The 16,845-nt window shown below is 60.3% G+C and overlaps 2 protein-coding genes across 3 annotated transcripts in view; both read left to right on the forward strand.

Annotated features, from left to right (window-relative positions):
• Positions 1-16,845, forward strand: part of si:dkey-91m11.5 (PH_BCR_vertebrate and RhoGAP_Bcr domain-containing protein) — a 223,228-nt gene that overhangs the window by 105,742 nt on the left and 100,641 nt on the right. The window lies entirely within an intron of this gene.
• LOC144994402 (uncharacterized) lies at positions 6,880-9,471 on the forward strand. The gene is made up of 2 exons (XM_078952176.1): positions 6,880-8,205; positions 8,303-9,471. Exons 1-2 carry the CDS (start codon positions 7,020-7,022, stop codon positions 9,079-9,081), a joined length of 1,965 nt encoding a protein of 654 aa, XP_078808302.1. The 5' UTR covers positions 6,880-7,019; the 3' UTR covers positions 9,082-9,471.

Below are 16,845 nucleotides of genomic sequence, written 5' to 3' on the forward strand. Positions count from 1 at the left end.
GGCAGGGGCCTCTGACTTGACGGAGGGCGAGTTGCGCAGCGTCAGCGAAGCGGATCAGTTTCTCAGAAAACAGTATCCCATGCTTCACATGAACATAAGCGGAGGGGAGCACCCCTCGATCAGGAGTCTCTGTTACGAAAAGGAGCGCTCCAAGTGCCTCCTGTGCGAGAGGTTGGACAAAAACACCCTCGACTCCATCGGAGTGCTCGAACCGCAGGAGGTGGCTCCGTACTTGAAGTCGTGCCATCACGCTTTCACAAGGAAGCAGATCAACCTTCACTTGGCCCACTGCGCGAGAGACGACGAGAACGTCGCCGGGGTGCTGCGCAGCATGACCCTGGACCTGATTTCGGGCTCGTACTCCCTGGCGAGCCAGGCGTCCGTTCGCGTCATGAACCGCGTGCGCACCCACATGGGTAGACTTTTCCTGGTCCCTGACCAGGCCGTGGCCAAGGTTCACAACGACGCGGTGAAGCAGTTCATAGGCTTGGCCGCCACGTGCCAGTCGCTCATGAAGCGCAAGCAGACAGATGCGGACAAGGGTAACGGCGACCCCGCTCACCCTCTCCTGTGAAGAGCGAGGCCGGGCTTCCAGACTCCTCCCGGGGGGGGGGGGGGGGAGGCGTCGAGTATTAGCGCGCACCTTCTCGAGTCGGTCAACGATCGACCGCCTCGGAAGGGTGGTGACATGCTCGCGCTCGTCGCCACGCTTGCCGTGTGGCTTCTTTGCCGAGCCCGAACCCAAGCGCCCGCGGACTACGAACCTTACGGGTATGCTCCTTACGCGTGGATCTCCGTGACGAAATGTGGCGCTCACACCGGCTGGTGCATGGGCACCAGCCAGGGAGGCTTCGCCTTGCGCAGGATCGGCTCTCAGGAGGGTGAACGGGACCAGTGCACGCATTATTGCCCGGGAAGTATCGGCGCCCTGTGGAGAGACACGCGCGGACGCTCTCCCGACTTGACCAGGTACCAGACGGAAGGCGTGATGCTGGGAGCCTACGTGAAGAAGCTCGACAGGTCCTCGTGCGTCCCGGTCCCGGGGGGGTTCGGGTGCTCCGAGCGGGTGGTCCCGCACGCGCCGCTGAACAGGATATCGGCGATGCTGCACGCCAGCCCTCGCAACAGAGACTATTACTTCGGGGCGAACTCGTCGGCCGAATGCGACCCGGGAGCTCAGTGCGCGGCCTACAAGCTCATGAAGAGAACGCTGCGCGCGCCCGAGGCCAGCAGGCGGTGGCCTGACTCGGACGACGTCCTGGCCATCCGCAACTCGGCCTACGCCTGCGTGCTGGTGTACGTCGGCCTGGGGGACGCAGAGGCGATGGGCGCCTGCCACCAGCAGCTGGGAGACAACTGTTTCGAATCCAACGGCAACACGTTCTGCGTGAGCAGCTCGGAGCACGCGAGGCCAGGTCTGACCAACTGGGACGGCCTGGCCTCCGCTCCGTTGGCCATGTGTGAGATCTCCAGCGTCGACGACTTGGCCGCCCGCGGCCCGGATTACTCGCCGACGCCCGAGGATATCAGAGACTTTGTCGCACCCTCCATGTGTGACGCAACTGTCATCTCGGTGGAGCGCGCTCTGTACTCCTCGGCCGGAGGCTACTTAGCCGTAGCTCTAGACGCGGCCCTGTTCGCCACGGTGGCGCAAGCCGGCCACGTCGTGGCAAAGGTCCCGTTTGACGAGTGCGTGGTCCCCGTGTCCCCGGACCGAAAAGAGTTCCCCGCGGTCCTGGAGTCCGTGGCCGAAACCCTGGCGAGGGTCAGCACCTCGGTCTCGTCCACGGCTTTGCTCTTGGACGCCAGCCGGTGGGGGCTGACGAACTGCTCCAAGTCGAACTGGGAAAGGCGTCAGTTCGGCAGAGTTGCGAAGCTTGCCGCGTCCGCCCTGCACAGACGAGGCGTCCGCAAGTTGTTCCTCGGACTGCCTCCTTCTCGCGGGCTGCTGGCGAGCACTGACTTCTTGGACCTGGCCGAGTTCGAAGCGTTCGTGACGCCGCGGGGCCGCGCGGACGCGAAGGATCCCAGGCACTGCCAGAACGCGTGGGTGAGCCCGAGCGGACAGAGGACTGACGGCGGCGACGACGAGCGCTACGCCGTCGTCCCCTACCTCATGACTCTGCTCAGGACAGGAGTCCGAGCAAACAAGATCGTCTTCACCTTATCCCTCACCGGAGGACTAAAGCTCAGCGCTCCTGAGGGCGCGGGCAGGTGGGAGGTGGAGGGCGGTCTGCCTTTAGCGGACCTGGAGACCAACACAGCGCTCAGGTGCGAAGAAGACCTCAACACCAAGTGCTGCTCGGGCTCCAGCACCACGGTCTGGGCCAGGGGAGTGATGGTGAACGTGACCGTGTCTTCGACGTCTTTCGAGACCCTGAAGCGGTTTCCCGAACTCGTGGCCGTGGCCTTCGGCGTGAACCAGTTCATGATTGCCCCCGTGGACTCTGACTTCAAGCGTGGCGTGCGTTCCGACATGCCCGCGATACTGGGAATCGCCTCGGCCGTGCACAGGCTGAGGGACTGGAAGAGGCAGCAGATGGCGGCGGGCATATCCACCGCGAAGGCCGGAGCCGCGAAGCCCTCCAGGTTCGCGAGGTCCGCCGAGCTCCGCACGCCGCCGCCGCTGCCCTCTACGAACGAAAGACTGCCCGAGCTCGACGAGCTGGGCGACATCGTGATCACCGTCCCGGAGAGCGCGTACAAAGATCCGGCGTCGGGTTCCAAGAGCTCCCTGGATCCTCGGTACAACGTGGGTCTGAGCCACACTCTGGTGTGCCCCGGCCTCGTGGCCGTCCACGGAGCGCTCGGGGTGTTCAAGGAGCCCCACAGGGAGATGTACTCGACCAGCTACGACAGGATCTACGTGGGGAACTTGTACGCCATGGAGTCGTGCACCCCCGGGGAACCGGACAAGCGGGTCGAGTCGTCGGGCAGGCCTCCGCAGGTAGCGATAAACATCAACACCATGGTGCCCACGACCGATCCCAATCACTACACTGTGGGGATCCTGGACGCGAAAAGGTTCGTCGAGTACGCTCCGCCCGTGAGCAGGGTGTGCACCGCGCACAACACGGGAGAGAGCAGCCAGGGCCTGAATCTAGTCTCCGTGGACGACAGCTACGCGTTGGACAGGCCGGTGGTGGAGCACGATCGCGGGGTGATCGTGAAACCGGCGGAAGCCATTCACTTCGTGTCCAACTTCACCCCGGGCCTGGACTACATCAACCTGAACGTGAGCTGCGTGAACTACGACGTGAGCGCCCTCAAGCCCTGCCTGATCTCGGTCTGCGGAGGTGATGACGGCTGCCGGAGAGACTACGGCAAGCTGTGCGATTCAGCGCACGAGATCACAGACGATGCCCGCAGGGCCGGAGACCTGATGAGAGAGGGTCTGGAGGAGTTGGCCGCGCAGGAGCGCAAGGCCTCTGCGTACGCCCTGCCCGACAATGCACCCTTCCCGGCACTCGACGGGCCCGAGCGACGCCGCACGAGGCACAAGAGGTTCCTGGGCTCGTTGCTCGGAGGCGCTGCCCTGGGTCTGGCATTGCACGTGTCTCAGAGAGTGGATCGCTTGGAGGTCCAGATGGACTCCGTGAAGAACGCGTTCACGAATGTCGCTGGGCAACTGGTGGAGGTGAGCAACCGGCTCGACGCCAACGTGGCGCTGATAGACGGGAGGATAGACGAACAGGAGAGGAAGATGAAGCGCAACACCGAGATCGCCAACAAGAACTTTAGACTCCTCAGGGACGCGATGAAGCGCAACACCGAGGCAGCCCTGCGAGACACCAACGTCAAGTTCTCCGTGATGGCCAGCTACCAGATGTGGTACGCTCAGATGCAAAGCGTGACCCATCAGATGACGCAGGCTGCCATGCACACCAAGTTCATGGCCAGGGGGGTGGAAAACTGTCTGAGGCAAATCGCCTCCAAGCGCTCGGGGAGCTGCCCCAGTGGCATGACCGTGATGCGCGATCACCCGGGTCTGTCCGAGTTCCCGACCGTGGGCGCGGCCCTGTACAGAAATCGAAAGCTGTTCATCGTGCACTCGTTGCCGAACGCCGTGGAGCGCGCCGTGGTCCGAGGGATCATACCAATGCCCAAAATCAGCACCGATGGCGTTCCCTGTTGGCCAGACTACGATGTCTGGCTCATAGACGGACGGTTCTACGAGCCCTCCGAGTGCCACGGAAAGTACTGCAGGAGGCCCGAGCTTCACGAAAGGTACAGGAGGTGCGTCGAGGACCCCTCGGAATGCAAGACCGTGTGCGGAGAGTGCCACAGAAACATCTGCTACCGCGACAAGAAGGTAACTTGGATGGAGGGGTCGGTCACGGTCGAGATCGAATCCCCCCCGCTGAAGCCTTTCTCCAGGCCGCACATATCGGACGGGCCGGTGTCGTTCGCGGACCTGCTGAAAGACAGTCTGCCCGGGACTCCTGAAATGGAGCTGCTGCGAGCCGTGAACACGACGTCGAACCTGTTGTCCGTGCGTCAAAACCTGAACAACATCACCAGAGACCTGACTGATTTTGACGCAAAGTACAACGAGATCGTGGCAGGGAGAGTCTCTTTGGGAGGCTGGCTATCGGGGTTCGCCAGCAGCTCGGCTTTGTGGATTTCGATGGGCCTTCTCACGACCTGGTGCGGAGCGCTTTCTGCTGGGATCATCTACTTGGTGTACTGCGGAGGGGGAGGCGGAGCAGGGCCTGCGATCCCCAGATCCGCAAAGCTGAGGAGGACTAAGATGCTGTAGTTTGCGTAGTTGGATCGAATGTGTATTTTTTTTTTCATTTTGTCTGTGTTGCATGTGCACCATCCTTTGGATAGAAGCAGATGTATCTTGTCGTGAAACTGTTTGAAAAGCTCGGTGCGCTCTGAGATGGACACTGTGCGTTTGAGTGCGAAATAAAGGAGCTCGTTCAAAAATGCTCTCGTTGCTTTGAAGTGTTTTGCCACCGAACACAGCTTGCGCTTCATCTCTGGGAAAATACACTACACATTTTCTTTGTCAAAAAAAAAACCAAAAAATGTGTTCACACGTTCACGGCAGTGCACCCTGTGCTTTATTCCTGCCGATCTCCGGAGTGGGAAAGAGAGAGGTTTGTAAGCTTGGCTTCTGCAAGCGTGAATTGACAAAACAAAAAAAACAAAACAAAAAAAAACATCTGCGTGCACAAGCAGTTGCGCTGATCAGAAGTAATTTTATGGTCACCAACACCACTCTGCTCTCTTTTCTCCCCCCACCTTCATAGAGCATGGGCTTCCACTGCTCCTCCCAAGTCTCCACCTTCATCTTTTACTCCCTGCCTCTCCTTTTTTCCTATTGGTCCCAAACATTCTCCACCTTCCCCTGAGCACTGCTCCTCCCAAGTCTCCACCTTCATGTCTTACTCCCTGCCTCTCCTGTTTTCCTATTGCTCCCAAACATTATCTACCTTCCCCTGAGCCTACCAGTTTTCTTTTCTGAGCCCAGAACTTTTTGTGTTTCGAATGTCTGGGCTGCTCCGATTAACAGCGGATTGATGCCACCGTGGATGCTTGGCGTGCGAGATGCCGGTCTGACTTTTTGAGCTTCGCGGGAAGGTCGAGGAGGGAGGACAGTGACTGCGAGCATCGGTCGTATTCTATGAACTGCACTCGGCCGTTTTTAAGCCTGGTCGGAGGAGGCGAGTGGCTGTCGGACGGACGCTGTTCACATCGGTCAGACGCTGTAAACATCGGCCTGACTCTGACGGATCTCGTCCAACCCAGAGACGTCTTGCTGCGAGCGGAGTTCTTGCACTCTGGGGGAAGGTCAGACTCACTGATAGTGATGAGTTTTGTTTTGGCATGAAAGTGAGGAAGGTGAGAGTTTCTTCTGTTGCAGAGATTTCGAGACTGTCGAGGAGGGGCTATATAAGTGCTGCCAAGTTTGCTCACAGAGGACTGAGCTCACACCCCAGCGTTCGTTCGTACAGGAACACTAGAGATTCGCCCCTCGGCATCTGGGTGGAACTCGGCTCTCTGTTCTAACGAAGCCCGCGGTGCAATGAGGGTGATTTCGGCTGGATACGAGAACGAAAAGATGCAGAGGAAGGCCAGGCCCGAACAAAGAAGGATCGGCGGGGGCCAACGCAGATACACTACGCCTTCTCCCCTGCGCAACCTGCAGCAAAGGAGAAGGCAAGAAACGGAGAAGAGAAGGAGAGAAAGAAAGCGCTTCGACTGGACGCCCGAGTGGGCCGAGGGCGAGATCTCCCGCCGCGACCAGAGGGATGGAGTCCGCGATCGTTACCGAGGAAGCGGACGCGAGCGGGCCCTCGGATGCGTCCGTCTCGACCGCGAGCCTCCCCTCTACCCGACACTCAAGAGGCAGGTTGGAAAGGAGCTCGACCCTGAATTTGCACCTCGTCGCAGAAGGACAAACCCTGCGGGCGGTTGCGTGCGAAAAGGAGACGGCAAATATCACCGGAGCGAGAGGATCAAGCGCAAGCGGGACCCGAGCCTCAGCCCTCGCAGGACTAAATCCGAGATTCGGCTCGTGAAAAGGAGGACCGAGCCAGAGGGGCCCACTGGTGAAGAACCGTCGCACTTTGGCGTGGATGTCGGTGAAGCTCACGACGGCAGGCGAAAGGCAGTTCGCTGGGCTGTGCCTCACGCCGGTTGCAATTTTGACCGCGCGAACCCCCAATCGTCGTCCTCGCGGAGAGGCCGTCGCACGGAGCGAGACACCGCGACCAGGCCCTGGAGACTAGGGTGTTGTTCGACAAAGGAAGACAGCTCCAGCGAAGGCGAGTACAGCGAGGGCGAAGAAGAGAAGGGCGAAATTCGCACGGCCGAGTACGAGGCCAAAGAGCGCGCGTGCAGTCCATCTGATGTCAGCGCCTCCTCCTCGGACGAAGACGACAAGAGTCGGGGGCGCGTAGAAAACGAGGCGGCCTCTCCGGAGGAAACCGAAGACGAGGCGGAAGAGGCTCGCGGCGAGCCTCTGTGTCCTGGTGCTGAAAGCGCGGGGTGTCGCGAGGCCCTCGCGGATGGAGGGCGACAGCCGGTACCGGGAGGCGCAATCTGCGTTGGACTCGAAGCCCTGCGGAAAGCAAACCACGTCGAGCCCACTCCGGCGCCTCCGCCTAGCCCAGTGGACGCCACGGAGCAAGACCGAGGCGCGGAGAGCGAACGCTCGCTCCGCCCGGGGGAGATCGACGTCCCGGAGTCCGAGGAAGGCGTCGAGGTCGCGAAGCGAATGGACGAAGAGCTGCACACTGCCATCTGGAGCATCAGCGGCCAGCCGTGGGTATCCCCGTCGATCCTGGGAGGCATGGTTTGAAGGTGATATTCACAAGTTGTCTTTTGTGTCACTGTGGGTGCGTTACAGAAACCCCTCCAGATATTATTTGACTTCGACTGAGGACGAGGAGTACGGTACGCTGGAGGAAGAAGCCAGCGCCATGCTGTGCGAGAGCGTCATCACGAAAGCGTACGACGACATCAACTTGATCACGTACCCCGATTGCATCGAGCCGCGCGCGGCGGAACCCCCAAACGGTTACCAAGTTCCTCCTCGGGTCGCTTCGACTTGCGCGGAGACGATTGAGCTTCCAGGCTCTCTACTTCCGCCACCCGAGACGGGTGACGAAGATCTCGACCATGGAGGGGACGGACGCCCGAGCTCGCAGCCTGACGTCGAGCCGCCGAAAGACGAGCCCGGCGCAGCGCTGCAGAGTGAGTCTCCAGGGCTCTGTCTCTCCGTGGAGTCCAACCGACGCGAGCCCAGGACGCCCGCAGAAGAGGAGCTTGCGTGCTGGAGCGCAGAGGGCAGCGCGGGGCCGCGCCCTTGGGACGGCATCCCCGGCGTCTCCCTATCCACGCTCGAAGATCTCATCACTTGCCCATCATGCAGACGGGTTTTCAACCGTGCGCCGGTGTGCTGCGGGTATCTCCTGCAACTCAATCGACCCGTGCAGTGCCTCTGCGGATGCGTCCTGTGCACGCTGTGCATCAGAGCGCAGGGAGGCTGCCGAAAGCACTGGGTCGTCTCCGAGAACGGAATGGTGAACGCCACGGCAAACGCGCTGGCTGACATGCCGGAGATGGAGGCTGTAGGAGCTTGGGAACTGGAGCGAGAAGGTAGCGACCGCTTCATGACGAGGATCGAAAAAGAGGAATGCGTTGAAAGGATGTTGGCCGAAGGGTCGCCAAGTGACGAGGAACTTCAGCGAGGTAAGAGGCACACCCTCTAGCACCTCGACCTTGCACAGCTTCAAGAGTCTGACTTTCCTCTCTCTGATTTCTCTCTCTCTTTTTTTTTTTTACGCAGCGTTCCAGACCCTGATAAAGAATCCAGCAAACGACATGTCTTTCACCTACTGGGAAAATAAGCTCTTGCCTGAGTATGATGCCTACAGATACGTTTGCATGCCTCACATCCCGGGGTTTTGGGACCGCGTGCTAGTGGGGAAATGGTGCCCCGAGAGCACCCAGGCGGCCATCGGGCCCGACGTGCACCTGCCGCGGCTGTTCGACGTGGACATGGGCACGCATTACTTTCACTGGTGCTGTTTCGTGTTCAAGGAACAGATCGTCTTGGCAGCGTGGTGCACCACCAGAGTGTGCCAGGGTGGGAGCATGAGAGTCCTCCCACTGATCGACAGTTCTTTGAGGGAGACGGTGTCCGAGGTCAAGTTCAAGAGGATGATTTTCCTCCTGCGCACGTGGCTCACCGTGCAGTACCGCTCAAGGGAAGGCGGCGGGCGCGTTGAAAGGGACATCCACGTGGTCTTGGACTGCAAGCCGCTCGATGGACCCACCATCGTTCAAGCCATCGCTGAGCTTGCCGCCCGAAGCGGAATGGAGAAAGCGGATCCCAGCTACGTACACAAAAGGGTACGACCCTTCGCCTTGGACGCAGATGTGTTTTCGGCTAAAAACGCAGCTGCGGCCGCTCTGTTCGACTACAGGCCGCTGTCTTGCTGCCAATCCCAGACGCTTTACATGAACGTGGCAGAGGAGTTCAGCGACTGCCACCGTAACTCGGAGACTGGAAATACGCTGACCCGACCCATTTGCTACGAAGGTGACAAAAATGTCTACGTATGAACATTTTTGCTCACAATGTTCACATTATTTCATCATCATTTTTTTATATTATATTTTTTTTTTGAAAAAAACAGGTGTGTGGAACATGATTGCATAGGAATTGTCATCGAAGTGTTTTGCTTTTACTCTTTTACAATTTGTTTTCTTTACCACAGTTATCTCAGAGGTTTCTTTCGACAAGCAGATGTTATTCCTTGTGACTGCCATTGAAACAGCGAAGGCTTGCGTAGTTGTCTTTCTACCTCGTGCATTTCTTTTTCATAGCATGCAATCCAATCACATGAACTGTACCCTCAGCATGCAATCCAATCACATGAACTGTACCCTCTTGAAATGTAAGACTTATTTTCCTTTTGTACTTTGAATAAAATCATATTGCTGTTGATTGAAGTACGCCTACTGTAGTCTCACATCTTCTCTCTACATTTCTTGGCAAACAGAATATGGAAACAAGCCAAGCAGTTGTGTTTTCAGAAATTATTTTATTCAGAATTTGTTACAAGATCAACACACACAGACAGTCAAACACTGTTGCATTTGAAAACAAAACAAAAAAGGCAGCACAGCAAAAGAGACACACTTTATACAAAGGGCAGGTACACTAAGAAAGAAAAGAAAAGAAAAGCCCTGAAACCCCAACAACCCAGACCTTCCGGTAGGAATTTATATGCGTTCCCCATCAGAGAACCGTAGCGGGACTACCCAGTTTAAGGGCGGTCACACGAGCCAGTGAGGGTGCCTCTGAGTAAGATGGCCGTCTTCGTAAGCCCCGCTGGCATCTTCCACCGTCATTTTAGACACCGGTTCCCTCATGTCGTCGAGGTCCCTGTGGACGTTCAAGGCGAGCACCGTCCTGTTTATCTTGGCCGAAGCGTTGAGTTGAAGCCCCACGCTGTCTGACAGAGTGTCCACCGCGCCCACCAGCCTGACAGCATCGATCCGGCCCCTGAGCGCCATGAGCATGTAGCGGAGCTGGTCCCTCTGAGTCTCGGCTGAGCGCAGCTCGTTCACGTACTCGGCGGTCACGGCCCTGTCACATGACTCGGAGCCGATGATCCCCTTGATCATTTCTATGTTCGCGTCCAGGCCCGTGATGGACCTGGCCACTGTGTTGATGGCGGCGTCCACTTCGGCCTCCTCCCTCTTCCTAATCAAGGCGATGGCGCGCTCGCGGTCAACTGGGTGCATGTACAGGGTCACGAAGAAATTGACCCCGCACAAAAGCACCAATTCAGCAAAGGCCCAGAGTCCGCGGGCCACCTTGCGCGCTAAGCCGGGCCCCCTGACCCGAGGCATCCTTCCTCCCTGCTTTCTCTTCTCTCTCCTTTCTCCCGCGCGCTTCGCCCGTTTTACGTTCCGTTTCCTCCCTCACAAGAACAGCCTGCGACCATGGTTGGGGCTCTCGAATATCCTGCTGAATATGGGAGCTATCAACCGAGCGGTGGTCTGCATGGGGTTGCAAGCGAACAGGCCCGTGCCGCTGATTCTGGGCGCGAGCCTGTCGACGAGGGGCTCGCCGCCCGTCGCGGCGCAGGCGCTCATGAGCTTCCTGTCCGAGGTCTTCCCGATGCTGTAAGTACCGCAGAAAGCCACCCCGAGCGAGGGCTGCATGATGTCCGTGGCCCGCTTGTTCCCATTCGCTCTCTCCGTGGTGTCCTTGAAGAGGTCCCCCACGTGATCCAGCACGCTCTTTTCGAACTCCGCCGCGTGCAGGGCGTCGCAGAAGACGCTGTGGTTGCTGTCCTCTCCGCCGTCGCCTCTGCGTCTGCCTCGCGACCTGAGCGCCGAGCTGAAGGGCCTGAGCAGAGTGGGCATGCAGGTGTAGGCCTCCGAGCGCATGAGCGGATCCAAGGGCACCTCGCCCGTGAGTCCCTGCAGGCTCTGGGACCGGCCGGTGGTGAAGATGTACGGCCTGCGGTAGCCGCAAGCGCTGTCGGACTCCGGGCAGAAGCCGTTGAAGGCGTCCGCGATCACCATGTCGTACGGCCCTCCGCGCCCCTCCAGGTGCACGTCTCCCCCTCGCACGTCTTTCATGTACAGGTTGGGGATGTAAAGCCCGGGCGACTCCAGGGTGTCCGGTATCACCACCGACTCGCAGTACTGGTTCACGGTGCACACCTGGTGAGTGTTGTTCGCCGTCGGGTTGCACAGCACCTGCGTGCCCAGCGCGTACAGAGCCGACTTTTGCTGCATCAGGGACACTCCGCAGCCCGTGAACCTCACTCCCCTGAACATCAGGTAGGACAAGCCGGAGTAGTAGACGGTGTCGTAGTGATCCCTGACCACGTCGTGAGTGAGCAGGGTGCTGTAGTGCATGCCGAGGAGCGCTTTGGCCAGGTCGTTTCCGATGCCGGAGATCTTCCTGAGTCTTATCGACCACATGTACGTGACCACAGAGTTCCTGTGGAATCCCAGGTCCGTGCAGGAGACGTGGCGAGAGGCCGTGGGCTCGAACTGCTCGCTGGCGTCTTCGGCGAAGGCCTCGGGCGCCACCCTGGAGAAGACGCATTCCCCGGTCAGACGGGCGACGGTCAATCCTAGGTTGCCGTCGATGCCCAGCTCGAGAGAGAGGTTCGGCTCCCCGTCCCTGTACCTCAGCGGGTCGCGCACCGCGTGGGCTTCGTTTTCGACGACGGGTTGCCGGCGATACACCCTCGCCCCCAGGCTCGGTAGGATGATCCAATACATCAGGTTGCAGTAGTCCATGTCGTCCAAGGTGAACCAGACGGGATATCCGCGTTCGTTGACCGTGGCCTGGGACCCATCCATGGCCGCGTAGCGCCGGTGGCTGAAGCAGCAGGGCATGGAGGCCACGACAGAGTTCGCCCTGTCCCCCACCACGTTTCTAAACAGTGCCAGCACTCCGGTTATCAACCCCTCGAGCTGCACCAGGACCTCCCGTTCCTCCACGGTGAAATCAGGCGCATTGGCGCCGATCTCCTTGGCCCCGAGCGCCTTTCGCATGTACACGGCGCATATGGGGTCCGCCATCCAGGACCAGAACAGGCGGCCCCTCGTCCACCCATCCACTTCTAAGTCACGGATGGGCTGGTTCGCGAGAATCTTGCCTCTCATCTCCAGCATGCGCTGCGCACCACCGCGGTAATCCAGGGCTTTGCTGAGAAAGGTGAGGTTGAGGGTCACGGTCTTGGCGTGCTCGCTGTCTCCGAAGCGGGCGAGGAGCTCGCTTCCGATCTGCGCGATCTCGTTGGAGAGGCTGTTCATGGCGGAGGTGTTGAACAGGGCCACCCTGGGCCTGACGACCCAGCGCACGGGCTCGACGGCGGCCGATCCGTGAGAGGCGTCGTCCGGGGCTTCGGGCACAACCATGTTTCGAACGTCGAACTCCAGCAGCGACGCGGGGTTCTTGATCTTCTGGTACCAGTCATCGCTGTGCGCCAACTGCGCCATGCGTCCCACGGCGATCCCTCTGGGTCCGTTCCTCATGAAGGCGTTCAAGTCCCCCTGCAGCTTGTCCCTGCGCTCCCTGCCGAAGAGAGCTCGAGGACTGCCGAGGCGGTGCAGCTCCCTCAGCGTCACGCAGACCACGGCGCCGTCGTACTGGTGCAGGTACGAGACCGAGGGCGATCGCTGGGCCAGCTGCTTGTAGCCGACCTCTTCGGAGTCAGTGGCAGAGAGCACTTTGGACGGCGATATCTGGCCGAGCGCCGGAGCCGTGCAGCCCACCGTGAAGTACTCCCACTTGAAACCCTGGGTGTTGCTGAAAGCTTTGTGCTCAGTGGACGTCTCCCTCCCGCATCCGTGTTCCATCTGCACGCCGTCCACCAGCGCGATGGGAATGCCGACCGAACGCCCGCCGCCGATCAGAATGTGGTTCACCGGCATCTCCGTGACCTGGTCCCTGAAGCTGGAGTCGTCCGCGAAAGCCAGGTCCCCGTCGCCCAGCTCGCGTTTGTTGACCAACTCCATGGTGAACTCGTGGAGCCCGTCGCCCCGCGACTTCTCGTCGGCGGCGGTGTAGACGCAGAACTCGGGCGCGAGCTTCACGTTTTCGCAAGCGATGCGCGTCCTGACGGCACTGGAGTCTTGGGACACCACCCTGAAGAGGGTGTCTCCCATGACGAGGACCTCTGGCCTGTCGCTGCAGAGGACCCTGCGAGCGTTCTCCACCACGCACACAAAAGAATCCGGATGCGCGTTCACGGTGCCGCACATGAGCTCGGCCATCGTCAGCACAGAGTCCAGCTTCTCCGCTCTGGGGAGGGATGCGAGTTTCTGGCAGATCCTGTCCGTGAGCGTGGGCTGAGCCGCGCAGTACTCCAGGACCTCTATGGTCTTGGTGAGTTCCCACGAAGTCCTGGCCTGCTCCAGCTCCCTGCGTATCAGCTCCTCCGCCACGGAAGGCACCGTGATGCCGAGCAGAAATCCAAACTGCATGGTCACCACTTTGGACGTGTGCTGAAACACCTGGCTGTACTCCCTGGTCCGAACCCCGTTTCCCACCGTGTCGTAGGTACCTCGCTGGGCCTCTCGCTGATCCGTGATCTTGTAACGCCTCGTGAACCTCGTGCCCGTGGGCACGGACTTGTCCGGGATCAACATCTTGTACACGAAGCCCGCCAGCAAACGGCTCGTGTCCTTCTGCTGCTTGAAGAGAGACACTCCCATGTGGGCCTGCAGTATCATCACGACCGCGTCGGCCGACACCGAGGTGTTGGCCGCGGACGCCCTGATCACGTTCTCCGCCACGAGCTCGGAGAACGCCCCGGTCGAGTCGGCCAGAAACCCAGGCGCTTTGACCAGTCGTTTGGCAGCCTCCAGAGATCTCAGCGAGTAAACGCTGGGGTCAGTCTTGACCACGCTCATGGTGATTTATTTCTTTTTTCTTTCTTTTTCTTTTTTCCTTTTCTCTTTCTTTTCACCCCCCCCCCTCTTCGGCGAAAGGGACCCTTGCGCTCACACGATCGCTCCGTTGCGTTCGCTTCCGATGCTCGAGGCTGGCGTTATCCTGTAAGGTCTGTCGATCTGGGTCCCGTGCGCGTAAGGTGGGAGCTTGCTCAAAGCCGCCAGCATTTCCTCGCGGCACCTGCCCTCGTAAGTTAGTAAGCTTGGGTCATTTTGACCGTGGCGTTCCAAGAGCCTCTCCGCCACGGACACGTCCGAGGCGGAGTTGATAGCTTTCAGTTTCAACCTGGTCAGGCCGATAGCTCTCTTGCGCGTCAGCGCGAAGTCCCTGAGGCGAGGTTCGGCTTCGTCCGCCTCGTCGCCTTCCTCGACGCCGTACTCGTCGCCGCTGTCTCCGAGGACCTCATAACGGTACCCGCTAGGGCCGCGCGCCGTCCGCCCGTTGCCGCAAAGGCAGCAGAGCGCCTTGAACAGTACGCAGAACATGGCCGACGAGAGGGGTCGAAGACGCGGCGGGAGCAGCTGAGTACGGGTGAGGAGCTGAGGAGCGGATTCTCATTAACCCCTCCCGGTTACCGTCCGAAAGTCGAGTCGAACAGAATTGTGACGATGAAGGCGGACGAAGAACCGCTCGACGTCCGGGAGGCGGCCTTGGCCGAGTGCGCCTTGGCGGACAGAGGGGACGCGAGGGTTCTAGAGGACTTCAGGAACGGCCGTTGCGCTCATCGTGCACGCAACCGTAATCGCCCCCGCGGAGAGGCGCGCTGGGACTGCTACGAGCAGTGCTACGACCTGTTGCCGCTACACAGGGACGTCGCATCTTGGGCTTTTGTGAGCGAGGATCCGCAGCTGGCCGTGGTGATAGAGGAGATCGTGAACACTTTCAGCCCGGCCCTGTCGGTGGAGTTGCTGCTGTGCAACGTGCTGGGCAGCAACAGCGAGAGCGCCGCGTGCCTGGTCCGCTATCTCGTCGGGCACTACGTGGCCAACCGCCCCTGCTGCGGGCACATCAAAAGCACCCTGAGAAACATGATCCGCTGGACCGTGCTGGCGGGCTTCGTGCCTTGCCTTTTCCTGCCGTGGAAGAAAATCAGATCCCTCGGCCTCGGCCTGTCTGGCAAAGCTGCCGTGATCAACATGGTTTCGGGCTCCGGCGGGCCGGACGCGCGCCCCAGCAAGCGCTGCAGGAAAGATGCCGAAGCGGCCCCGCCCCGTAGTGCCGGACGCCTGTTTGTGGTGTCGCCGGACGGCCTCAGCCCTCCCGGGGCCGCGGCCGAAGCGATCCAAGAGAAAGAGGCTCACGACGAGGCGCTTCCTCGCGTGCTCGAAGTTCCCTTGGACAGTCTGGCGGAGACAGCCAAGTTGCTGATGATGGCGTCTGTGCCCTGCGCGCCGACGGCCGTGGTGTGTAAGATAGTCGCGGACTGGGTGAGGGGAGAGCGCGAGGCTTTCGTTCGGAACCCCGTGAAGGAGACAGAGCTGAAGATGTCTGTGGTGACTCTATGGGGTGTGATGAAGACCTTCGAACACGGACGGTGCCCGGTGGTGCCCGAGTGCAGAGCCTCCTCGTGCTTGGCCTTCTACGACAAGCGCACCGCTCTCGTCACTGCGGCGGTGGACGGGGTCCTCTACAGACGAGCGTCGGTGTGGGACAGCAGCTGGTCGGCTTCGGGTCCTTCCTTTTCCTCCTTGGCAGAGAGGGCTCACGACACCGTCAAGAACTGGAGGACGCTTTTCGGCAGGATAACCAGGGGTCTGAACGAGGCCGCGGCGAGGCACGTGTACACCAGCGCGGGGGCCGATCGGTCGTCGCTGGCGCGCGTGGCAGACGTGATGCTCTCCTCGAGGGCCGAGCAGCGGGACGCTGGCATCTCGGTGGTAGGCAACGCGACCGACAGACCTTTGCTGGACAACCTGTCGCGAGCCCTCGCCTGCAACCAACAGACGGACATGCTGGGACTGCTGAACGACGCCGAGCTGCCCGACTCCTTGCTGCAGTCGGGCGCGTGCGCCTCGGTGTCCAAGCACAAGTCCGCCAGCGTGTCCCACAGCCTCAGCAAGATGATGGCCTCCATGATATCCGAAGGCAAAGAGGTCCTGCTGGTGCGCGGATTTCTGACCGAGGTCACCTCTCGTCCTCGCGCGGCTCTGGAAAAGCTCAGGTCCGAGTGCGAGGATCCCGGGCTGCTGAGGATGGCGGAGAACGTGTCCAGGCGTCTGGAACGTCGACTCGCCGAGCGGGAGGACGGGGCCGAAGGAGACCGGGATCCCGTGACCGAGCTCGGCTCGGACGTGAGGCTGGTGTGCAGCTACCCGTCCTCTGTCAGCGTTGCTCACCTGGAGGAAACTCTGAGCATTTGGACAAATTTTTGGCGTAGCGCCTTGTCGGGATTCAGCCACTTCAACAGGAGACACAACACCATACAGTACAACCACAGGGACGGCGTGAGAGAACTGGAGTCCGGATCCCCCGTGCACATCTTCCACAGCGCCCTGGTCGCTCTCCTCAACACGTCCGGTGCCACGTTCGCCGACAGCCTGTCGGGGAGAAAGCCAGACGGGTCCCTCTCCGTGAGCGATATCATGCTCACAAAGGATTCCCTGCACCCGCCTGCCTACGGCCTGCTGTTGGCGAACAAACTCGGCCTCAGGCCCTCTGACGTGAAAAGCTGCGAAGAGGTCACGACGGAAGAGCGGGTCCCGGGTGCTCCGCACGACCCGTCCGCGCTCTACATCAGCCCGCAGCCCCGAGAAGCTTCGGCCGAAACCGCCGTGGGCACCGGGCGTTGATGAGACGACGAGACACGGACTCTCTCCCCGGAAGGCGACAGACTGGTCTCTCTGGCCTGTCCGAAACTGGGAACCGAACACGGTGGAGACTCTCCGCCAAGCGCCCGG

Source organism: Oryzias latipes, chromosome 9 (assembly GCF_053564925.1).
Source record: "Oryzias latipes strain Hd-rR chromosome 9, Olatipes_Hd-rR_3.1".
NCBI classification, from domain to species: Eukaryota; Metazoa; Chordata; class Actinopteri; order Beloniformes; family Adrianichthyidae; genus Oryzias; species Oryzias latipes.